The sequence below is a fragment of the Epinephelus fuscoguttatus genome, linkage group LG10, assembly GCF_011397635.1.
Source record: "Epinephelus fuscoguttatus linkage group LG10, E.fuscoguttatus.final_Chr_v1".
Lineage (NCBI taxonomy): Eukaryota > Metazoa > Chordata > Actinopteri > Perciformes > Serranidae > Epinephelus > Epinephelus fuscoguttatus.
The window spans coordinates 7443353-7469155 of NC_064761.1; the positions used below are offsets into that span (position 1 = coordinate 7443353).

General features: G+C 39.2%; 3 protein-coding genes across 3 annotated transcripts in view; 1 reads left to right on the top strand and 2 right to left on the bottom strand.

Moving 5' to 3' along the window:
- Nucleotides 1–6777, bottom strand: part of pomgnt1 (protein O-linked mannose N-acetylglucosaminyltransferase 1 (beta 1,2-)) — a 29446-nt gene extending 22669 nt beyond the window's left edge. Inside the window, exons 1-7 of the mRNA XM_049587077.1 lie at nucleotides 6651–6777; nucleotides 6225–6461; nucleotides 4987–5089; nucleotides 1898–2013; nucleotides 1750–1815; nucleotides 1310–1423; nucleotides 1080–1197 (exon numbers count right to left, since the gene is read on the bottom strand). Of these exons, the coding sequence (XP_049443034.1) occupies nucleotides 1080–1197; nucleotides 1310–1423; nucleotides 1750–1815; nucleotides 1898–2013; nucleotides 4987–5089; nucleotides 6225–6344 (637 nt within the window). The 5' untranslated portion in view covers nucleotides 6345–6461; nucleotides 6651–6777. The remainder of the gene's footprint in view (nucleotides 1–1079; nucleotides 1198–1309; nucleotides 1424–1749; nucleotides 1816–1897; nucleotides 2014–4986; nucleotides 5090–6224; nucleotides 6462–6650) is intronic.
- A 1960-nt stretch (nucleotides 6778–8737) lies between these two features.
- On the top strand, nucleotides 8738–11549 carry LOC125895332 (interferon-induced protein with tetratricopeptide repeats 5-like). Its single transcript, XM_049587084.1, has 2 exons — nucleotides 8738–8865; nucleotides 9665–11549. The coding sequence occupies exons 1-2, from the start codon at nucleotides 8858–8860 to the stop codon at nucleotides 10962–10964; spliced, it is 1308 nt and encodes a 435-aa protein (XP_049443041.1). The 5' UTR covers nucleotides 8738–8857; the 3' UTR covers nucleotides 10965–11549.
- A 2923-nt stretch (nucleotides 11550–14472) lies between these two features.
- LOC125895344 (urokinase plasminogen activator surface receptor-like) lies at nucleotides 14473–16764 on the bottom strand. Its single transcript, XM_049587098.1, has 5 exons — nucleotides 16684–16764; nucleotides 15737–15823; nucleotides 15456–15608; nucleotides 15249–15353; nucleotides 14473–15116 (listed from the first exon to the last, which is right to left on the bottom strand). Exons 1-5 carry the CDS (start codon nucleotides 16733–16735, stop codon nucleotides 14908–14910), a joined length of 606 nt encoding a protein of 201 aa, XP_049443055.1. The 5' UTR covers nucleotides 16736–16764; the 3' UTR covers nucleotides 14473–14907.
- Nucleotides 16765–25803: the final 9039 nt, after the last annotated feature.

Consider the following 25803-nt stretch of genomic DNA (forward strand, 5'->3'; position numbering starts at 1 on the left):
ACGCCTACGTCTATCATAGACGTAATGAGGATGTAATGGAGGAGGGGGGAGTTGTGGATGTTCAAATTTTTTCTAAGTGCTCTGTGAAATGCAACAAAGGTAAGAGTTGCTTTAATACAGATTTATGACTAGAAAACCTTGACACACAGTGCTGAGCTGCATCTCAAATTAATCTTCAGATTTCCATCTTTCAGATGATGTATACCACTTCTATGTGGCATATACTGTTGACCTGCTCTCTCTATCATTAGCTGTTTTGAAATGCAAAATAATGCAATTTTAAACCTGTGATAAAAAAGTGTGAATAATCACTGTTAACTATCCACATTGTTCACTGTTGTTTAAATGATCGGTTGAAGCACTGTTTTGACACCTGCTCCACATAAAAGGTACTGTTTCAGCACCAGTATCGGAAAAGACCCAAACGATGCCCCCCAAAACACCTAAGAATGTTAGAATTTACCTTCACCAAATACTCACTTTTACTGAATAGAGGTTGAATGCATCATAATGTAACTCAATGCAACCGCCATGAGCTGTTAGTTGCGGCCACCAGCTGCTAACAGCTAACATAAATTAGCTCTCCCCCCTGCTGATTTTAGCACAGATTTGTTGTTCACAATGTAGCATTATCAGGGAAGAAATGCGGTGCGTCCTCTGACGTGACATTAGTGAATTTACTGCGTCCTTTTGTTTCAAAGGCGCCCCGGGGAAGACCTCTGTTCATCCCAAATACATTTTCCATTGTCTCCCGGAGGACGGTATGCCAGCTGCTACTAGCCATCTTGTCACACAACAGTGAGATCACAGAGCCCTTTGCCAAAACAGTCATTGTATTCCTCTTGTATCTGCTCATTAAGTTGAGTTTTAGGCTGTGAGTCGGAAGCCCTGCTTTTAAACATACACAAAATTGATGTGACACAATGAAAAACATTAGCCACTGCTATCGCTGAATGTTGTCTAATATGCTGATGGGCGGATGACAGTCAGTCAGCCGATAAATCGGTGCATCCCTAGAACTAATAATAATAATTGTTACTGCATAGTAAATAATCTTGGATGAAAGTTTGCTCCTCTACCTCCTTTCTTCACCACCAGAGTCCACATGTCCCTCCAGCTGAGGTTCAGGGACACCTGGCTGCCCAGACTCTTCAGCAGGTTCTTAGCAGCATCCTTCAGGTGGAACGTGCCCTCATCCTGCAGGACACAAACACATCGTCTTTTAATTTGTTGCCTGTCTGAATAATGCATGAATATCATATGAATAACTGATATCTGATCCAGCATTGAGACAGCGGCAGTGTCTAACCTTTATGGTGAAGATGAGGACTCGGCCCCGGGTCACCATGTTGAGGAAGAGGATCATGGCTTCGTCCTCGTGGGGAGAGTAGGTGTCAAATATCCTCTTGGCCATGACATGACCCTGAGACAAACACACAGTAAGGGATTTATCTGAGTGATCTGACCTCATGTCATTTAAAAAGAGATTTGGCTCTGTGTTTATAATTTTCTCTCATTAAAGAAAAAAATTCCCTTCAGTCGCACAAGACAGAAACACACGTCATTAATTCAGTGCCTGCTGTTTGTTGGATTTTGCAGCACCATCAGGAATATTATGAGCACAGCCCATCAGTGGGAGGAATGGGTTAAGAAGTATCGACTACAGGTACAAAAAAATAAAAGCTATAAAACAGAAATCAAAGAAAAGTTATTTGTTAACTTGATAAAGAATATACAGTCAGTTCTTACAGTTGCCTGGTTGAGAACAATCACATGAATGCCTCTGCCCTGCTCCCGCATATCGTCCTCCAACACCTGCAGGAGATAAACAAAATAAAGATATGATCTGTTGGACATTTTGTTATGCCTAAAGAAACATTATTTCATCTTAACTCACAGTGGTGCCGTCCACTGCCACGTAGACCTTGGAGCGGCTGGAGTACACTTCAATGTCCAGGACCTTGCGTCCATTAGCCGGCCTGCGTGGTGTCTCCATGTTGGGTATTGTGTCCTCTAAAAAGGAGAAATGTGAGATTCAGATTCTGTATCTGATCTACATATATACATCGACAGGTGATTTCTTTCCTTTAGCAAAATCCTAAACAATTGATTTTTTTTTTTTCCACCTGGACCTTGATGCTCTGCCATTTCTCCTCTAATCATCACGCTGTAACCTGTGACAGGCTGTTATGCTATGATGTCTATTGCACATTCACATTTGTAGTTTTTTGTCGGGCCTTATGATTGTCAAACTTTGCTCGGAGAAACCTTACCCAACTACAATACTCCTGCGCAGCTGTAGCACTTCTGTAGTATTACTACAGTATTTTTCCCTACAGATCTTATCGGTATACCAACTGCTGCTCTGATTTCTACGGCCAATCAAATTCTGTGACCCTGAAAGGTCAACTGTGGACAAAAGCCTCATGAAAAGTCAATTCTGAAACATGCCTATAAACTATGTGCCACCAATGTCTGCTATCAAAACACAATGTCACCCTATTTAAAGGAACAGTGTGTAAGATTTAGGGAAATTTAGTGGCATTTAGTGGTGAGGATTGCAGATTGCAACCAGCTGAAACTTCTCCTGGTTAGAATTCCTACAGTTCATTATTCAAGAGATTTTTACCAGAAGCCGAATTATCCACAGAGGTCTCTTCCTCTCCAAAACAAACACACCCGGTGATTATAAACTGGCAAAAACACTGAATAAAGCACTTTCACATTAAAAATCAGTGCTTCTCTTGAGCTGTTTGCCACATTGCAGACAGTCTGCTAGCCCAGCGCCCAGCGCCCGCTAATGTGTTCTCATCTTTTTTTGTTGATAACTAAGTTTCAGATGTTCAGGGGGGTATTCCAAAAAGCAGGTTTAGTGAAAACTCTGAGTATGTTAACCCTGAAATGAGGGAAACTCTGGGTTTCCAGTTCCAGAAAGAGAGGTAAATCAAACTCTGAGTCAATCACCATGGCAACTGAGTCTGTGAACCTAACCTGCTCGCTGACAGGTTTTCTTCAATAAACCCTGAGTTTTTCTCTGTCTCCTCCCTCTTACACGCTGTTTCATTTCCTCATTCATTCAGTCCGTGTCAAAGCTTGTATCGAAGCGCATTAATTAGCGGAGATTTACCGTCTGTCACAGTCTAAATCCTGCTGGATATTAGTTTGTTACTCAGGACTGTCTTAAGTTACTGAATTTATGTACATCATTCATTTCTTTGGACATCGGTTTTTGTCTTTATATTCAAATATTACACAGCGAGAATTCATCCTCAGCTCAGAATCAAACCTCTGTCCTTTTTATATTTATTATTTTTTATAACACTGTGCACAAGGATCAGACTGTCAGTCTGTTAGAGCAGCTCCCAAATGTTTATTGCACATAATGTGTAGGTCTAATTATTTAAATTTTAAAAATCGGTATGAAGCTTTAGACACATAGTATCAATGACTAATGATCTCTATCACTGATGTCACTGGTCGCACTGATGGAACATAATTCCTATAGCCTAATATTGGGGATTATATGTTCATATTTCTGAGTGAGCAATGGAGCAGCATTTCAATGTCTTTAAATTTACTACATTTGTAGCTGAAATAAAGTCACTGAATGCTGTTGAGTCAAGATACAAATAGATGTCCAGCATTTTAAAATCTACTGTATTTTAACCTCAATGTCTTTTCAACTGCAAACCACCAAACATATTATTACTGGGTCAGACTGTGAGTTTACAGTCATGTCTTCATGTCTTTGATCTATAGCCTAGCCTATATGTTTTAAATCTTCCTGTTTTTCAGTTGCTGCCTCCTGTGTTTTTCCCCATCAGATTAAATCTGAACAAATATATTATTGTATATAATTAATATAATGTAGCCTAATGTATCTACAGCCTGATACACAGTCAGATTCCACCACTTTATCTTCATTAAGGAAATGTAAGTCTGATATGATGAATACACGGACAACACTGAATAAAACTTTTTTATTAACTTTATGGTTACCTTATTTACACTTTCCTCAATCTGACTCAGGCTCTTCTTTTAAAGATAAACGTGCACCGTCTGCTACACATGCATTAATATCTCTACATCCACTGGATTAAAATGGAGGCGCTGTCTTTTATTTACCTGTTGCCATGGTGAATCGTGGAGTCGGAGCTCCATTGATGATGGCTTTTTATTGTCGGTTTAACTCAGAGTGAACATACTCAGAGTTGACTGAACTAACTCAGATCAGCTGTTCTGGAACCGGTAACTCAGAGTTTCCCCATCTCAGAGTAAGTCAACTCAGAGTTCAGGGATAGACTCAGAGTTTGTTGAACCTCCTACCTGGAATACCCCTCAGGTTTTTTACCAGGAGCTGACTTTTCCTTCCTCTCCAAAACGAACCTGGTGACCCTGGGCCCGGTGATTTAAACCAGTAAAAACACTGAATAAAGCAGTTTTAAAAAAAAAAATCAAAAAAAAAAAAAAAAATCTGAGGATGCTTGTCACGGAGGGACTGCTAACTGCAGTAGCCGACATGAAAACATGAGCGGCCCTATCTAGAGCCAGTAATTTGTCTGTTCTGGGCTACTGTAGAAACATCACAGTGCAACATGGCAATCTCTGTGGACAATGACACGCTCCCTATGTAGGTATAAACAGCTCATTCTGGGGTAACAAACACAACTTCTTATTTTCAGGTGATTATACGCTGATGACAACATACTTACTACAATATATCAATTTCTGCCAATATATCCCCCGCAAATCCTACACACTGGACCTTTAATTATTCAGCAGTTTAAGGTCACCATCAGTCACTATTTTCACAACACTTATGTTATGTGATCATTATAGAATGTCATAGTCATATTTTAGCCTAGTGTTAGCCTCTATTACATCCTGTTAAACATCCTGAATATTTTGCCCAGCTTACAGTGGTTGTGCTAGTCTAAATGTAAAAGAAACAATGTGAACAGAAAGAGCACTGGACATGTTTCTCACCATATTCTTGAGCTGCTGCATCCTCGTTCGCTACTCTTCTTGTATCCAAGATGAGTTTAATGTTGACTATGACTGTTATCAGCAGAAACAACACAGCGCCAGCCTGTGGAAGAAAAAAAATACACTGAAATCTGACCTTACTTCATTTCTAATTAGGCCTTTCTTAGTTCTGTTTGACATGTGGGTTTCAAAGCATTACAATAATTACTCCCACAAGAAAGATTACTGAACAGAAGCTGAATTTAAAAAAAGATTAATTAGGGACTGTTCTTTACTTATCAGAGGAAGGAGGTGGGCTGGAGTGTAATATTTTGCCTCGAGCTTCCCTGAGTAACTGGGGGAAAATGCATGGCCCTCTCAGCACCATAAAATAGTTATTCCATTTTGAAACGTACCCTTTGATGACTGAAAGTTACAAGCTGAAGACAAAATCCTGGAGTTTAAAAACCTCTCGGCTTATCACTCTTGTTGTTCGTGCTGGAGAGTTTGTGTAGATGGTTTATTTTTGGCCAAATTTTACACGAGATGTAGAATAAAGTGATTTTGGTGAAAGAGGCCATCACTATTTTGAGCTCAGCTTTGGTGTTGTTTTTTTCCTGACGGAAGCATTTGTTGCACATGATGTGTTCAAAGATGATATGATATTTGAAAAACCAACGGTAATTTCTTATTTTGATAGTTATGATAAACTGTGTAATTTTGGCAATAGTTTAAAGAATACATGCCTTCCAAACCTGCATGTTTTCTTTAAAAATTAACGTCTAGGCCTAATCAATACAAGACGGACCCATTTAAAGTTGTGAGTCCCTTCCCAAAGCCAAAATTAAAAAAAATGTACGTCCTTCCCCGGTGCTTAGTAAATGATGTGACAAGCCTCCCTCTTTTTTGCACCATCTCCCTCCATCCTCATAAATAACAAACAGTCCCTTAGGTTGGAAGAAGCAATACGTCTTGCAACTTTTACTTTGAACAGAGAAGGCAACATTTCCTAAGGAGAGTTTCCATTTTGGGCAATTGAAACCTTAGTAATGTGAGCTACAACTGTTTGGTGAATACAAGACATGGGTAAAAACAGTAACTACAGTGTCACAGTTGTGTAAACTTTAGATAAAGAGTTTTAAATTTAGTTTGAAGCGCAGGGTGTGCATAAGTCAATGGGACTTTTCTGTGCTGCTGCTGCACCACACATCCACAACCACTTCATCTTCATAAGACAAGTAGTTGTTTTTCTTACTGACCTGACAGAACCGACGGATCGTCCTCTTGTTGGTTAATTTGTACTTCCAGGTGAGGTACAGGCTTCTTTGCTGGCGGGGGATAAAAGGCTTAGCTCGGGGATTGGGGGTCCAGGTCTCCATCCCGGACACCGACACAGAGCTCAGACCCTCCGCCTGCCCTCCTCCACCTCCTGCGGATGGGACATGCACTGCTCCGCAACAACACCACCGAGACACGGCTGGCTGTCACATCGTCATCTGAAAAGAAACACGAGTAAAGCACGACACGGGTCAGAAATAAAGTTAAACAATCACAAATTCCAGCTAACGATAGCATGCTGACTATCTTTAACACAAGCGAAGTTACTAGGTGTTTCTGGCCCTTTGGCTCGTTTTATTACACTCCAGACGGCTCTTTTCTGCTGAGATATTACCGTTACTACTCACAGGGTCGTCAGTGAACGTCGCATTATCGTTTTAATCTCGTTGCAAGCAGCAAGATCCAGAAAAGTCGCTTGAATCTGCAGCTGCTACATGCTACATGCACGGTACTTGTGTCGCAGAATAATTGACGTCACCATTATTTCCCTCTGATGTTTAATGGCGGTTGGCAAACAGCTTTTATGCGCACTACCGCCACCGTCTGAACTGGAGTGTGGATCGGAGCGGCCTTATGCTCGTATTCTTCTGCTAATCCCTGTCTTTTCCCAAAATGTGAAAATGTAATATTTCTCTTCTCCCAGTTTCCTGTTTACCAATAAACCCAAGGTTATTATTAAGACCAGTGTGTCCAAATGTTATCCTCAAAATTATATCTTCCTGTTCAGTTGTGCTGGTTTCTCTCATTTCTCTTATTTTCTTTTGGATACTGTAGTAAAGTAGAGCCTACCTTCAGTTTCCTTGTTCCATTCCTCCTGCCATTTCTTAATCATTTCTGATTTGATTATACTTTTAACTTTAGTGGTGGCGTAAGGATGACGGGCCCCAGTGCACACTATTGCGAAGGGCCCTAGTGCACGCTATTGTGCACATATTGTCTTGACACAATGCACAGCTGTCTCCAATGAAAGAGTTTAATTAGCAAAACAGGGTTGTATCATTTTCCTCTGTTAAATAGTATGTTCCTGCACACTTTCAGGATCACATTATACCTGTGTTATTATTGTGTCTTGTTTGTAAAATTATGTTTTGTGGAAATTAACTCGTTTGTTCGGAGGAAAATGTTTATGGAAATGTAACCAATAAAATTTTGGCATTCATTTATATACATATTTTTTAATTTATTGTGGTGAACTGTAGTGAATGGCATATCCTTTGTTTTCCGGGGGACGTCATTTGCATTACTCCACGGGGCTCACGCTTCTGTGTTCTTGCCTGTACTTGTGTTCTTGCGGACTTGTGAACTTGGTCGCAGCCCAAGTGCTGTTCCAATTCAAAGTCCGCATCCAGCCAAGTACAGTCCAAATGCCCGGATGTGAACTTGCTCTGCCCGTTCCATCCATAGACATATAGGCCTAATTTTAACACCTTTCACTAGGATACTAGTCTAATCTATAACAACGCACAGCAACTTGTAAATATGAAACTTACAAGGTATAAAACAAACTAAAAGTAACTATAGCTATCAAATAAATAAATAGAATGTACAGTATTTCCCTCTCAGTATAAAGCAGCACAAAATGGAAATACCCAAAGTACAAGTACATTAAATTTGTACTTAAGCACAGTAGCTACTTGAGTAAATATACTTAGTTACTGTCCATCACTGCATTTGTCTCATCATTATGCTTTCTGTCTACATTTTTATGGAGACTTGACAGTTTACTCGGTACACCTAGAAAAAAAAACAAAAGCTGTTTAATGTTGTATTAAGTCTAACATTTTACTTTAGTGTTGAGTTGTAGATTGTGGTGCTGCTGAACTGTACTGGATTATACTGACAGCAGTTTGTCATTTAGTCTGTCCTCACCAGTATAAATGGGATCAAACAGGTCAGATGTGAAGAGGAAAATTTTATTCTGCCACACTTCAGACATCATGCAGGTATACAATTCATATCAGATAATCAATATTTAAAATGCTGTTGAACAAATACTACATAATACATAAATACTAAATAATAATACCTCCAATCAGAGCCTTCACATATGTGAAATACATGGCACAATTCAAACGGGACCAGAAAATAATTTTCATCTAATCATTGAAATACATTATGAGAAATCAATGTTTAAGGTCCCAAGTACCGGAAACGGAAACATGCAACTTTCGAGCTCTATTGAGAACTGCTAGCTGGTGAGTCATGTTACCAAATGCTCTCTCCGTTATTCTTGATAATTGCTGTGTTGTAAATGAACATCATATGGTGACACACAGTGAAATATAATGTGCATGAGTCCCTCAGCTTCGTTGTATAGACACGTTGTTCATTCTGATGTTAGACTGAGTAATTTGACTGATTTGTCCAGCTAATTAGCCTAGGTTTCTATTCCTGGGAAAAGGAAGTCCACCGAGTCCATAGTGTTCAACGTTACATCATTTACAGCATAAAACAAGTTAACCATTACTGATTTTATGGTGCTGCACCCAAAGCAGCGGTGTACTTAGTGTAAAGATCAGAAACCAGAGACTCATATTTAGCAAACTACAGCTGGATGATGAAGTGAGTATCTGCTATTGCATGTTATTCTTCTCTGCTTTCCTATCTTTATTTTTCCTCGTGCCTTTTATTCCTTTATTTTCTTTAGTTTCTTGCCTGTTTTGTTTCTCTTCTTTCCTTTCTACTGTCTTTCGTTCCTTTCAGCTGTTTCCCCCTCATTCCCATTTATTCCCTTCCTTCCTCTTTCTTTTTCTGTCTTCTGTCTGATTCTTCTCATACTCTCCTTTATTTCCTATTAATTTGTCCATTCATTGTGACTCACTGTTTCCGTCTTTTGCCCTCCTTTCCTTCCTTTCTTCCTTCTTTATTTCCTGATTCTCTTCAGTTCTTCCCCCATTTTCTCCTCTCCTTCCACATCCCCTTCTTTCTTTTCATCCATGATTTTTTCCTTTGCCCCTTCTGATACATTTGTGCTTCATTCACTTCTTATTTCTCTTTCATCCATTAATTGTCGCTTACTGTTTCTTCTTTCCTACCTACATTTTAGTCCTCACTGCGTTTTCTGCGTTTGTATTTCTTTCCCCTTCTTTCTTCATCTGCTTCCTCCCCTATTAACGCCTTCCTTATGTCCTTTCCACTCATTAATTCATGACTTTTTTGTCTTTATTTCCTTCTTTTTCTTGTTTTGTCTTAATCCTTCCTTAATCTCTGACACACATATTCCTTCATTCATTGTTCCTTCCTTATTTCCTTTGCACAAGGGTTATTACAGTGATCATCAGTTACATAGCACACCACAGAGCACATTATATGACCATACTGCATATGTAATTTGGCATTTCTCATTTCTAATCTCTGCCAGTGCTGCTCAGAGTCAAAGAACACTGGAGGCCCTGCAGTGCCACTTCACCTGGGATCTGGACCCCACCAGGTCCAAACTTTTCCGCCTCAAGGACAAGCTAGAGGACATTGGCACTGAGGAGGGATACAGCTGGCTGGGTCACATTTACAACCTGCAAGGGTACATCCACTACCAGCTGGGGTTCACCGATGACGCTCAGCGTTTCTTTGGCAGGGCTGCAGAGGCTTTCCGCCAGATGAGAAACACCGTCTCAGATGAAGGTCCCTGGTTAGTGGTGAATTATGGGAACCTGGCCTGGCTGCACCACCACCTGGGAGAACAAGCAGAGAGTCAGGCTTACCTGTCAAAGGTTGATGCCCTGATGAATGAATATCCATCTCCATCCCAGGATGAGCTCCATCCAGAGATGTGTGCTGAAAAAGCCTGGACCCTGATGAAGTTCAGCGCAGAACAAAAGCAGCTGGCTACAGATTACTTCCAGAGAGCCATTAGGATGCAGCCAGACATGGTGGAGTGGCACACCAGCCATGTCATAGGGTTAGAGAATGCTCTTAGTCACAGCAACAAAGAGCTGGGGGCTGACATCTTGGAGAAAATGAAGATCGCCAAGGAACACGATCCAGAGAACTTGTACCTTGCTGCTTTGTACCTTGAGCAATGTGCTAAGAAAGGGAAAAAAATTGAAAGTGAAGCACGTGAGTTAACCAGAAGGGTTTTAAGAAAGCCCATCAGCAGCTACAGTGGTCTAAAGCCATTACTAAGGCTATACAGAATCTATGTATCTATGGATGAGGCCATTGATTTGGCAGAGGAGGCTCTGGAAAGACATCCAGATGAGCGTTATCTGAAGAGGTGTGCTGCAATCTGCTACAAGAAGAGAATCTTTTTACACAGGGACAATCCCCTGGAGCACAGCATGATCAACAGAGCTATCAGTCTCTATAGGGAAGTGATTACTCTTTACCCTCTTTCTTCACTGAAAAGAAAAATATCTCTTGCAAACATATACGCAGAGTCCCATCAGCAAGTTAATGCTGACCAGATATATGAGGAACTGCTGGAAAGTGATCTGGATCCTGAAGGGGAACAGATGCTTTACAACTACTATGCAAAATATGTACACTTCATTCGAAAGGAGAGCTACAAGTCGATAGAGTATCACATGAGGGCGGCAGCTATACCACAACAATCTTCCTATCGTAAGAACAGCATTCGAACTCTGGAGAGGATTAGAGAAAGAAACAGGAACCGAATGTGTGGAGAAATAGAGGAGTTTCTGAATAAACTGAGACTGAAATAAACTACTATACTGTCCAGTGGAGTCTAAATCCAGAAGATCAATAATTGATACCTTCTCTGCTGGATCAGCTTTACGAGAGAGAAAACTCCTCTCACATTATCACAAGTGCTACAACCAGCAAGATAGCTGCACATCTAGTAAATACACACTATCTTCAGCTTTTTGTATTCTATACAAACACAAAAAATTATGCATTTATTTGAAGGTATTTACGTCTGTAATTAACACATACAGGTGAAGTTGATATTATGTCAGAGTACTGAATGTATGAATGTACTGAATGTGTAATACATCTCAACTTTACATTAACTCTTACTGGTGTTTGTGAGAGCAACTTGGCTTCTACAAAATAACGTATAACAATCACAAATGTACTTTAAAACATGTTTTTCTTTCTGTTGCACCATATGATCAATCTGTTTCTACATGAAATTTAGCACAGAATGATGTATATTTTCCCAGGAGTTGCAGGAGAGTTTAACGTAGAGTGAATATTGGGTCTGCATTTTTCAGTTGGATAAAATATAACTTCAAATGAACTCCTTGTCTACTGTTGATAGTAAGCAGGTAGTGTGCAGAGGGCAGTCAAAGCATAATAATTTTCTATCTTCCGCACTTCCACCTCTTCTTCAGTAAAATCAAATTTCAATTAAAAACAAGTGTAATAAAGTGAAAATGCACTTAACATAAATGGAGCTTGTGGTTGCTATTTGTTTGTCCTCATATCTGAAGTTTTGAGTAGACACTTGCACCTGTCAGCATTAACGGAACTGGCTAGGTTGTGGACTGAACACATAAACTCCTGCATTGTTTGTGAGCTACTGACGTATCAGAAAAAATGCAGAGGACTTAGTGGTTCAAAACTGACATCAAAAAGCTTCTGTTGACTGAACCTGTTGATTTTCATCCTACAGTCAAATGTGTTGAAACCCATGGCTGCCTGGAAAGAAGGAAATCAGTCAGACTTCATGGTCTACTTTGAAAGTGTACTGAAAGAGACAAATAAATACAGCTGTATTTTATGGGCTAAAGCATGGCAAGTAATGGTTTGGTCCTTAAACTAACCCATATGAATGTCTAAAATACCTTTAAAAAATTGCAAGGGAGCTTCAGGGCTTCAGGGACAAGTTTTGACTTGTAAGCCATTGAAGTCTTTCTCTTCAGTGTTTGTAATGGCATTCGTTGACATTTATAATTTCATACTAAATATGTGCAGGTTCTGCCGTTTTATATCACAGAGATAGACAACAGTACAGCACAGTAAAACTTCCCTCTTATCCACCACAAAGTGGCCAATATTTTTCAATTTCTTTTATCCTCTGAGTTGGATGACAACCAGCCTTTATCTGTCTAACTCCACCAGTTACTACAAACAAATCCAAAACATTAGGCCTGTGCAAATTCAGTTTGTGTGTAATATCAAATACTTTGGAAATGAAAAATGAAATAGAGATATCTTGAAACTGTTAAGCATATTTTATCATCATCCTCTCACTTAAAATGTGGTTCTAAACCAGTTAAAGATTGGCAGATGAAAAAAGTGGAGCATCTAGCAGCTATAGGCCCCCTACATTGTGTGATTGTGGGTTAACCAAATATGAACAGTGGTGACATCATTGGTTGTCAATCCGAATCGGCCTGGATTTAGGCAATAGACCTTTTTCATGGCAGACATTTTGACACGTCATAATACAAAAGGCCTGGGTGTATTTATTAACATTAATGATGGCTGCATTTCACTTAGTGAAGGTCCTGGCATTGTGCATGCTGGATCACTGGAATAGTTTACTGGGACACCTAATGGAACTGAGCGAGCATTAATGTTATCAGTTTCACCAGTGCTTTTCCTACCATGACATGTCAAAATGTCTGCTGTGAAAAAGGCCTATATCGCACTACAGGGAGCACTGTTGTACTGAATATCAGTGCATGCAGCTTTGATTCGGTTGTAGGCACGAAGCTGCTGATAACCACAACCGTACTGATATTTAGCAGAGGTGGGACCAAGTCATTGTTTTGCCAGTCACAAGTAAGTCTCATTTTTTTTTATCAACCAAAAAAAAAAAAATGAATTGCAGTATGCACAGCGTGCCTGTTGAAAATTACAGATGGAGTTGCAACAACTTCCGAAAAACTTGTTTTAACAAAACAAGTTTAAATTTATAAAGCATTCATAATTTCTGTAAATGTAATAGTTGATTACTCTGTTGTTAAAATGACATTACATTTGGTGAAGAGCATATTATGACTTGTTTAGGAATTGAAACTTAACGTTTAAGACTTCGGACTTGCCTGCCTTGACTTGAGACTTACTTTTTTGTATGTGAAAGAAATTATCTTTGGTATCATTTTTTCTATCTAATGCTCAGACAGGTAACATTAATCCTTCATTGTTCTATCCTGCAACTTGCCTGGATGCTGTTGGACTGATTCAAACTAAGTGGACGTGGGGGAATTAGGTGTCACCTTGCTGGGACTAAATAGCACTAACGTTAGTTGGTTCAGGAAATTAGGGGAAAGTGAATAGAATTGTGGCCCATTTTTAAAATAAGACACTTTTTAGTGTCTGGGTGTGGGGGAAGTTATCAGCTATATTCAAGTCAAAAGGTTCAAGTCCAAGTGAAGTCATGAGTCATTGTTGTTAAAGTTCCAGTCAAGTTGCGAGCCTTTTTTGATCTTGTCAAGTCGTGACTAAAGTCATGAAATTTTTGACTTGTCAAACTCAAGTCTACACTTCAGATATTCAGTATAACAGCATTCTCTTTCATGTGATACTGCTTTTATACAACAGTTGTACAAGCTCCATTTATTAGTTTACAGTAATAAGTGACAACTGATTACGATTTGTTTGTTTATTTAATCATTTATTTGACTGGACCAGGGCTGGACTGTCTCCAAGCAACACACAACTAGACGTTCCTGCACACTAGTTTGCTACTTTGTGTACGTCTACACAAGTGTTATGTACATGTATATGTATGTTTCCATTTATTGTGCAGTCAGTGAAATTAAAGTCTGTTGGCAGTTGCTTTGGTGGCATGTGTGGATTTGATGAGTTAACAGCTTGATAAGACAACACCATTGTGACTTCTATGAGCAAACCTGGAGGATTGCAGTGAAGTATCCAGGCTTCTTTCCTTACCTTTGTCTTCTTCTGATGACCATTCATAATTTAATTCAAATGTTATTTGTGGAAATATGTTCATCTTTGCAATGCAAACTTCATCACCACGACCATTAATGAAGGCAAATTAACAGTAAATGTAATGAACGGTTTGGAACACCTATAAAGCAGAGTGAAACATGTATATTCAAAAGTCCCAGTGATGCTGAACTCTATATTAGCACTCATGAAAGGTCTCTTGTCCAATCAAATTACTTGGTCAGAACTAGCTGTTGTATAAATATTAATAAACCATTTCTACATCCAGTCTAACATGATTTTCTAAACACATTAATTATTCTTTTTAGTTCAATGCTCTGCGCAACACAAATAAACCAGGAACCATTTAACATATCAGAAGTTTTATTAGGTGGTAAGTACGTATTACAGAAGTCATTCATTTATATTTCAAATATTACAACAGAAACAAAACAAGAGAGCCAATTAAATCATTTTGATTTTAAAGATTTGATTAGTAGTATGGTTGGTTACATGACATAACACTCAGTCTATATGTACGTAAATATAAGTGGCAAATAAACAAAAATATTACTGATAGATATTTTCATATGGAGGTGGTGGAGACCAAAGCAGAGCTAAAAGAATAGTAAATATTGGACTAAGAGGAGATATGCATTTGACCCATATTAATTCAATTTTGTTAAGATTCAAATTTTAAATTATAACAAACATATCACAAAAAGTAGTGATAATAGGTAACTCCTAATGTTCTGATCATTTTTTTCCAGTTCACTTTACAGCTACATTAGGCTCTTTGTTTTAACAGGCAGCAAGCATTATGAGTCCAAGCAGGAAAGGAGCAACGCTCAGTTTGACAGTCGAGGCAGAATTACAAAGACTGGAAACACAACAGTTTGGTCCACTGGTGAAGTTGAGATAGTCAGACAGGAAATTCAGCTTGGAGGAAGCTTCACACAGGTTTTCCGAGGCACAGCCAAAGACTTTTTCGGCGGTGTTGTTTGTCGCCACTGTGGATGACAAAATCACTGTTATATTAAACCACAGTTTTTACAAATCTCACAAAGAAGAAATAACAAGGAAGGCAGCAGTAAGTGACACATGTTGACAGACTATCTTTGATTTGCAGCATTAGAGCTCACCACTCCCACTGAGGCAGTGGTCCTGGTCTCCCACACACTGTACAGTCTTGGTACAGTTGTCACAGATGAAACACTTTAGGTCATTTTTTTCTTGTTTATCAGGGTCTGAAACAGAACAAAAGACATGCCAAAAACACTTCCCATTTTCCTCATCACAGCAGTCTGACATTTGACAGCAGCAACACAGATTCTTTTTACTTCACTTACAGGTCACATCATCACTGTTGCAGCTGTTTGTTTTGCAGCACTTAACCGAGGCAGTGAGGTTATAGAAGCCAAAGTTGAACGAAAACACCTGATTGACTGAATTGCAGATGGAGGATGCCACACATGATTTGGACTGCTGATTTCCTGGGCTGCCTGTGAAATCAAAGTACAGTTTGTAAATGTTAATGAAAAAGATGTGCAGAGCAAACACTGTAATGAAGAAATCTTGTTTAAAAAAGGTAAATGACATGAGGAAACAACAGATTGATTCTTACACTTACCTTGTGAGACAGCTGCTGCACAGTATTCATTGGGTGCACAGCTATGGGTGGTGTTTTTTTGACTATCCTCACACGTAAGAGCTCCAGCTGCACCAACAAACATATTTAATTGTTAAATTGATAAATGATTTAACCACAAAACCACAGATACACAATTTCACAATAAAATACTACCTCAGCTTACTTACTGGCATTTAAGGGGCAACTCTAGGTCTGTCGCAGTAATGACATTATCGACTTATCGTAAGATATATGGACATAACCTTGATCATTTTTGCTTACCACGATATGGCTTGCTGTGTTTACGTGTGTTTGTTTACATAAGAATATCACCAACATTTTAGCCAACATGATGGCAGAATAAACAGCAGAGTTGTTCTGATCTTTAAAGCAGAATGACAGAGGACAACCCGTTAATATGAACCAGCCATTCAAATTCCAATGTCTTAATATTCTTAGGAATTTAAAGTTTATTGCTCATTGCTTTTTGTCCTTCAGTTGTTACGCTGTTATGTCATCATTATATCAGTGGCCAAAAAAAGGTCTTAAAATGACAATAATGTCATTCATCACAATTATTTCTTGAATAATTGTGATGAATATTGTCCAGCAAAAGAAGTTAACAGGCTGAGGCATCAGTTTAAATGGCTGCAGTTTTTGTCTACAGGTGTCCTCCTTGTGACAAATACACTATTTAGCTCTCCCTTCACCTCCTCATCTAAATGTTTATTCTACAAACTTACCGGGCCCTGCCTATTTCTGTACTCACTTTATGTTATAACATGTTTTCTGCATAGAGGCATTTCACGCTCATGTTTATTTAAAATAAAAAGCTTACCCTAAACCACTTTGATTCACTTTGAAATTACATTCCAGGTAACCTCTTAAAACGTTTATATTAGATTCTAATGCCCGTATAAATACAGTTTAGGAGTGTGTAGAGTTACCTGTGTTGCAGAGCATGCAGAGTAGAGCGAGAGACAGAATCAGCTTCATCATGATGAGTAAGTGTGCAGACTGCTGGTCTGTCTGTCACCTTATATACTATAGAGAACCTGTGGTTAAAAAGAGGAATACACCATACATAGATGGAAAAAAACACAGGAACTGTACACAGCACTTTGACATTCAAAGCAGGGACCCTCTGAATGACATGACATGACATTTTCTGCAACAATTTGCACTGATCTGCTAAACATGCTCTACTCCTTGTATACTCTTTTCTAAGGTACAGAAAACCCATAAAACAGTTTGGCTCTGTTTGGTCACAGAGAAAAATTGGTACAAATAGGACACATGCTCACCTGAGTGTCTTCTTTTATGTGTGACTGACAGTCATTAGTCCAGATAGTGCTTAAAGAAGTTGAGTTACCTACTCCTGTTAAAGGTTAAAAAGTAAAGGACTTTCACAGGTGAGACATGTAGGTTATATTTGGCAAAGTGTCCAATGATCTTCTTCCAAGCCATGGGTGAGGTCTTTACTAATACTGGCCTGAATGACATTTGAAAAAGTGGGGGTCTTGTTATAGTCAAGAGCTAGACTATGACATGTTCACAACATCCAGTGAAGAGAATCTATAAGTGTTTTATCAACACATTCTCTCAAATACTGATGCTTGGTCAGTGGTACTCCAATCAAATTATGACACTCTAGGTACCTCTCCTGTGTCAGTTTTGGACGCTCAGGGACAGCATGTCAATTTATCCTCCATACATGCATTGTCTCTTTACAAAATCAAGTTTTGTTTTTACAGGAAATGTACAGTGTCCACTTCTTAAATACATACAGTCTCTTTCTAAAATAAACTTCTGTTTTAGGTTTACTTCATTAGGTTTAGGCAACAAAATATGTGGTTATGTTTTTTTTAAAAAAGCATTATGGTTTGGTTCAAAATGAGTATGTTTGTTACTGACTTGGTGGAGTTCAGGAGGAGGCAGTTCTTATCGCTCCAGTCACTGAAGGCCTCCACCAGGTCCCTATGCTCCACTTTTCCCACATGCCACTGATGCCACTGTTGCTGCTCAATGCTACAACTACCAGATTTGTCAGTCTCCAGGAATTTCGAAATGTGAATATATATTTTGTTCTACATTACAGTAAGTTGATGATCACAGCTTTCACAGGAAACCTCTGTGACTTCCCTGGCCAAATATTGTTTAAAGCAGCAGTGCAAATATATTATCAACATTCCACTTCTTTGCCTTAAAAATGTCTTTGGTTGCTTTTGCAGTATGCTTCAGGTCAATGTCCATCTGCACTGTGAAGCATCGTCCAATGAGTTTTGAAGCATTTAGTTGAATCTGAGCAGATAATGGTGCCCCAAACACTTCAGCTTTCATCCTGCTGCTCTTGTCAGCAGTCACATCATCAATAAATACAAGAGAACCAGTTCCACTGGCAGCCATACATGGCCATGACATAACAGTACCTCCACCATGCTTCACTGATGAGGTGGTGTGCTTTGGATCATGAGCAGTTCCTTCCCTTCTTCCTTCTCTTGTCTTCCCATCATTCTGGTAGTTGATCTTTGTTTTATCTGTCCATAGTATGCTGTTCCACAACTGTACAGGCTTTTTAGATGGTTTTTGACAAACTCTAATCTGGCCTTCCATTTTTAAGGCTAACCAATGGTTTGCATCTTGTGATAAACCCTCTGTATTTATTCTAGTGAAGTCTTGTCTTGCTTACAAGAGCAGCAGGATGAAAGCTGAAGTGTTTGGGGCACCATTATCTGCTCAGATTCAACTAAATGCTTCAAAACTCATTGGACGATGCTTCACAGTGCAGATGGACATTGACCTGAAGCATACTGCAAAAGCAACCAAAGACATTTTTAAGGCAAAGAAGTGGAATGTTCTGTAATGGCCAAGTCATATCATCTGACCTGAATCCAACTGAGCATGTGTTTCTCTTGCTGAAGCCAAAACTGAGGGCAAAACACCCAAAACACAAGCAGGAAGTGCAGACGGCTGCAGTAAAGGGCTGGCAGAGCATCACCAGGGAAGAAACCCAGCATCTGATGATGCCTATGTGTCCAACACTTCAGGCAGTCATTGACTGTAAAGGATTTGCAACCAAGTATTAAAACTGACTGTTAAACTGATGATCATGTTAGTTTGTCCAAATACTTATGAGCCCTTAGAGTTGGGGGACTGTGTGAAGAAATGGTTGTAATTCCTACACGGTTCATACTACATTTTTGAAAAAAGCCTTAAATGAAAGCTGAGAGTCTGCACTTTAAGCAGGTATTCATTGTTTAATTTAAAACCCACTGTGGTGGTGTACAGAGCCAAAATGACGACAACTATATCATTGTCCAAATAATTTTGGACCTGACTGTAAGTTGAGAGAAGCACCAGGTTACCCACCCTACCTTTGAAGGACACTTTAATGTCGGGTTAGCTTTGCTGCGGCAAGGGAATAAACCTGAGGTCTGTTGGGCTAGCAGACGCACATTGTCCCCTCATCATTCCTTTTCCATTCACCTAGCTACTCCACAATGCTACAACATAATAATATAATTTATAGTATATACATTTAAACAATTTTTTAAACTCATCTCTTTTAAGGCCCCTGGTACTCAGTTAGAGGAATTTAGCCCTGGTAAGCCAGTACATTAAGGTGCCTGTGACTACAGATCATTGAGCTGCAGGAGCCAAGTGTCAAGCTGCCCAGTGTGTAGGCAACACTTATGCATTGCCATTCCATGCATTTTCAGTTGTCATTTGAGTTCAGTAGAATGTTTATTCATTCAGGCCACAGGTGACACCACAGTGATTGTCCTACATTCACTTCCTCCACTTTTTCTGTAACACTACAAGTCATTTATAAGAAACCTCTTGACAAAGCTGAATATCTGAGCACAAATATCAACTGAGTTCCTCATAATGTATTTCACCATGGCTATTTCAAGTTCCTCTTGCATAAATTCAGACTACTGATGTTTACACAATAGAGCCACTGTGCACTGCAGTAACAAGGCAGTGTGGTCAGCAGGCCTCCCATCAATCCTGTTGATTTTCATACTGCAGTGAAAAAATAAATATCCTCCTGTAAGGACAGAACCTATCAAGGACCTTAAGGTCTACTTTATAGAATGGTATCCTATACTGATGTGCGTACATGTTTATATCATGGGGGAGCACATGGAAAATCAGTGGTTTTCAGCAGTAGAATGTATTCTCATCCTGTATTTTATGCTGGTTGTCTGGCTCCCAATAAATGCAAGCACTTCTCAATTCAGTGAATATGGAAAATAGGGAGAGAGAAGGTTCATCCTTCTTTCAGGCCCCTCTGTACTGTGGAACTGTGCTGGTAGGGGATTTGATGGTGGCCATAGGTGATATACGGCTCTGTCTCACAGGGCAGTGCAACTGCGATGCTAGTTTCACACAAAAGCAGTTTTTATTTTCATGGCCAGCACCCATGCTGCGTAAGTAGTAAATGTACTTTCATCCATCTGTGTGCCCATGGGCTTGTTGGTCGTAAAATGAGGTTTGGTCAGGTGCTTTGTTAATCTATTGCTATTTTGAGGCAGCAGGAAGCAATTGTGCCATTGAGCCACAAAAACCTGGTCTGAAGTCAATGACACAGTATTTTTCTGCTATTTAAGAAGGTGCAGAGTGTAAGATTTAGGAGATTAAGCAGTGCCTAGCAGTGATGATTGCAGATCGCAACCAGCTGAACCTTCTCCTTGTTAGAATTCCATCAGTGTTCTTTGTTCAGGAGATTTTTACTGGGAGCCAGATTATCCACAGAGGTCTCTCCCTCTCCAAATAAATGGACTAAGTGATCAAAACCAGTAAAATCACTGAATAAACTAGTTACAAATCACTGTTTGTCCGACGGTGTTTGGCATTTAGGAGACAGGCTGCTAGCAGCACCAGCTAATCTGTGCTCACCTTATTTCTCTGATAACTTAAGATCTAGATGTTCAGGAGGTTATTACCAGGAGCCACATTAACTGCGGAGGTCTTTTCCTTCCACAAACAAATGGATCAGGTGATTTAAACTGGTGAAAACACTGAGTAAAGAAGTTTCATGTTAAAAAAAAAAATCACTGTTTTTCCAGTGCTGTCATCATCAGGGGCTGCTAACTACAGTGGCCAATGTGAAAACCCTAATGGCCCTGTATAGAGCCAGCGTTTCGTTTGTCTGTTCTGGGCTACTGTAGAAACATGGTAGCACAACATGACAATCTCCGTAGCTGAGGACCTGCTCCTTATATAGATTCTAAACAGCTCCTGCACACTGCACCTTTAAAGGATGCATTATTCAGATAGTAAGATGCAACTGCGTAGGCAAGTTCATCATGTGAGTACACTATGCTTGTTACACAAACAGGGACACGCGGATGGGTTGTGGGTGGGTGAAATAATACATCACTATTGAGGAAAATATCAGTTACATTGTAAATGAATCTTGAATCCTCAACATTCACTCAAATATAGCAGAGAGCAGAGCAGTTGTCCGACTCCCCATGAGGAGAGATGCTGTGCACATTTACGCAGGAGGAGCATCATGCACAATGGATTGTTTTAATAGGGCCCATGATGTCTTTTTTACAATATCCCCACAGCCAAATTTGTATTCTAAAGACTAGTCTGGCTCCAAACAAGAATTCAAACTGACACTATTGAAGGTGTTTCAGGCATCAAGTGGTAAAACTGTGGCGGCTGTTAACTCCAACTTACAAGTGTAAAAAGAGGAACTCTCATGCTGTCTTTAAGAGAGAATAGCTCTTGGAGGTAACCAGTTAACCACATTCTGATTCACATAAATGATTGCTCACTGCCGTAATCACTCTATAACACATGCTGCAGTCAACAAAACAAAGAACACAGAGAAATGTTCAGTCAGTAAATTGTATGATTGAAATTACAAATAGTGCACACTGTCCAAATGAGTGCCATTTCCATCCCCAGGACATTACATGTATAAATATGCATGAAAATTAACTGTGAAATACATTTTATTATTAAACAAAATGTCCTGCACATTGCCCCAAATGCATATTTTGGAAATATAATTTAAAACTTTAAAATAAATTACCTAGAACACTGGAAAATAGCATTTCTGGCATGTCCCCAGCCTCTAACTCTACACTTCACTATGAAATATAATCATTAAAATCCTTCAGAATTTTTTTTTCATTATTATTACTCCATATCCAACTCTGTTTTGCATACATTTTATTTGTAAAAAGTCCATAATATTTTAGTTAAATTATACCTTTTAGTCGTGTCGTGTTTTCACTCAGTCCTGTTATCCTAACACCTTGTCCCTTCTGGAAAAAATGGAACATTACTTAAGTCACATGTTCAACAGGAAGTTGCTTTATTTGAATCTTCTTAAGGCCATGGGAAGACCAAAAGTAAGTTCTCTCATTTACTTTTCTGTATATTTGATGATATTCTTGCTCTGAGTGAATGGGTCATTAATGGCGTTCAGTCCTGTTACCTGAATTCTTTTTTAATTGCTATTTGTTTATTTTAGAAGTACTATTTTTTTAGTTAATCACAACATTGTGCTCTGTGACTGCATGCTGTTAGCACAGACGCTATGTGGCTATACTTTGTGTATTTGCTAATTCTATGCTAAAAACGCAGTCCTGTTACTCACATAAAGAATAACACGACTGAGGAGCTAATATTTTAATGACGTAAAATCAGTAAGCTAGAAACTTTTTTTCTGTCCTATGCACCTGTTGGTAAATTTTATGGTATCAAAAACTTTATGTGTCTCAAAAATTCAGCACATTCATGTACAATATTTTTTACCAGTTTGTTGTGCAATGTTTCCACAGCTCATTCTGTGCCGTTAATCTAAACAAAAACTGGTTTGACATCTTCTCTGCTCTGAATGATACTAAACCTTCTCTATTTCTCTCAGAGAGGAACTCTTATTCAATACATGTTCCGCTGTTACATCCCTTCCATTTTTCCATATGGCACACCGGCACTATTTACCTTTACAACAAGATACAGACAGTACAGTTATATCAATAGTATTTTTGCCCACACAACTGCAAAAATGCAGTTCTAAAAATAGAGCGTCAATTTCACAATAATAATAAAATAAATAATAATAATAAATAACGGAGCTATTTTCTTTTTGTGTTCCTCAAATGATTACAAATCTCCAAAAAGCTCATAATGTACTGCACACAAATTCAAATCTACATATCTGTGTGCAGAAATGTGTGTTTTGTTAAGGTGGCCAAATGACCTATAACATGATGCAAAACGATCATATCTCCCGTACCACAGAAACTAAACTTAGCCCTGCATTTGAATGTTCGTGACACTTACTTTGCCTAATTCCAAATAATAATGTCACCTGCTGGTTTATGTCCAGACAACAGACAGACCTCACCCAGTGCCTGTCTACATGTTTACAGATATTTTTGATATTTAGATAAAATGTCCACACGACCTGCTTTTTTTCCCTTCTTTTTTCCCACAAAATATCTTTATCACACTAAAATGCAAAAATGAGTCTAAACACAGTCTCCACTTGTAACAAAGGTGCAGTGTCCAGGTTAATGTTACCTTTTTCAAAACACCTGCTGGAAATCACTGTTGATTCCCCTTCAATATAAGGATGAAGGACTTCACTCAAACATACAAGCGATGCACATGCAAATGTTTTCCTTCCACTCCACATACACAACAATCCCACTCTTACAATCACAAACATTATGGTACAGGATGCCTCCTGCTTATGGCAGTTCATCATTACTTATGATAGAAGCTGTAAAAATGCTTCACATTGTTTTTTAGTTGAACTTTTGTTGCAAATTGTACAAATGCAATACTTCATTTTAGGAAAAAAAAAATAATAATAACAAAAAAAAAAATAATTTGTTTCACACATCAAGTGGACCCAGTACCTTGACAGCCAAAATTCAAAACTAGGTGATAATATATTTGCACTGCTGCTTTAACCAGTGACAGGAACTGGTAACAAGGCACAGAAGTGCCCTCTCCTGGTAGAAACCATTTACTGTATGATGGTAAGTCCACACAAAAATTGGAATGGAATGAAAACACTTCATTTGGATAGTCTGCCTACAAATAGTTACCAGACATGACAAGGTTGCAATGACTGGTATTATTTTCATCTTGTGTAACCTTTTGTATGTGTGTGTATTGATAAAGTATTGGCAAAGGTATAATTGCACTTACATAAACACGCCGAGTTTCATAGTGTGTGTGTGTGTGTGTGTGTGTGTGTGTGTGTGTGTTTTATGTGGTCTGCCACAACATGCAAACAACAAGAGAGAGGCTGCACCATTACAATAAATGAAACCATTTTTTTTTTTTAAAGTACTGATAAAAGAACTGATAACGTCTGAGCTTAGTGATACTACAGTCTTTAATACTTTTGCCCTGGGGCTCTTTAGTTTGGTACTCATCCCTAAGAGATGACTAAGAGATGGCTTCTGGGCTGGATGTGGCCTGTGGGCTGCCAACTGAACCTTTTCTAAGTCTCATTCCTCGTATTGCAGACTGATCATAGTGTAGTATCGGCCAGCTCCAACAAGGGTCTGACAGCAACACAGTTGTGCTTCATAGACTCTTATGTGATCGTTTCAGTTTTCCTTTATTTTCAGGCTGGTTTTGTGGATTTTGAGCTAAACTTTGTGCCTGGGGAAAATGTAATAATGATACTCATGAGGTTGGAAGGAGATATAGGTTTCTTCACCATTCCAAAACCAAAAAGAACCTGAAAAGTGTAGGGTTAACTAGCTAGCTTCTGAAGATATAGCCTATTGAATGTAAACACATGCTACTTTTGCATATTAATGATGATAACAGTGAATAAAGGCCTAACCTGTTCTACAGGGAAGCAGGGAAACTGTCGATATTGAACCAGCTGTGAGTCATTGCAGTGTGTGCAGATGGACAGTGTTTGGCCTCCCCTGCAGCTTCCCGACTGCCTGCTGGTAGAGGTCCTGCAGCTGGCGGCACAGGGGGAGGCCGCACACCATTCCTCTGCACACGCTGATGCACAGCTGGTTGAATATCATCAAAATTTCCCTTTATATTTATTGTCTTCTTTCCTGATCGCCAGTGATGTAGTGATTCACTTTTATACTGTGATCTATAGCCTTTAGCTTTCAACTATCTTTCAACTACAGCCTTCATCTTTCAACTATCTTTTTAACTTGTTCTTTCTGCTGTGTGAGTTTTACATTCTGGATATGTCTTTAAAACACATTGTGTAGACCCTTCTGTCTGCTTCTTAGTTTTTCGAAAAATTTGATATCGCTTCAGGGAGTGCAGTTAGCTAAGCCCCGTTTCCCCCAAACGCTTTCAGTATAGTACCTTTGGAACCAAAAGTAACCCTTCAGACATGGTACCTAGACCCTTGCATTTCCACCACAAACAGCACTCTTACATGTGGCAGGGTTGCTATCACTTTGCTCCATCCAGCGATCGCTGCATTTCCTCATCACCAGTGACACAGAGGTAAGTGTGCACCTCATTTATCATCCACAGAACTAGGCTGCACGCCAACATTTCAGAACAATATAGACCAGCAAGAGTGGAGATGGGATATTTAAAAAATAGCAGGTCTGAGCATTTAGTCCATCTTCAGCAAGTGCTGGGGTGTGTTGTCAAGTGTTGCCATAATCCACAGGAATGAGGCTCTGCAATGCTTTTGTTCTCCAAGTGAGGATAAGAATATATGCAGTTCACATAATCAGGTCAAAATGTTTAAACGTTTGAAGATCCACTCATTACTATAAGTGTATGTATGTCAACCAACAGAGACAATTAAGGTGTGCTAATGTATTCACATCGCAGCAGAGGGGGTACCAAAAATGGTAGCGGTAAGGTACCATCCACTGGGACCATCCACAACTTTTTACAGTGGAAACGTAAAAAAAATGCTTAGCAAACAACTGTAGTGTACCAGACTGCACAGTGGAAACAGGGTTTCTTGTGGGATCCATGCTAACTGTGACAGCTTGACCAACCATCACAAAGGGGCGGGGCTTAGCATAGGGTAATTTGAATACACCTGCTTTACACAGAAATCAGTCCACGTGCTATTAAAG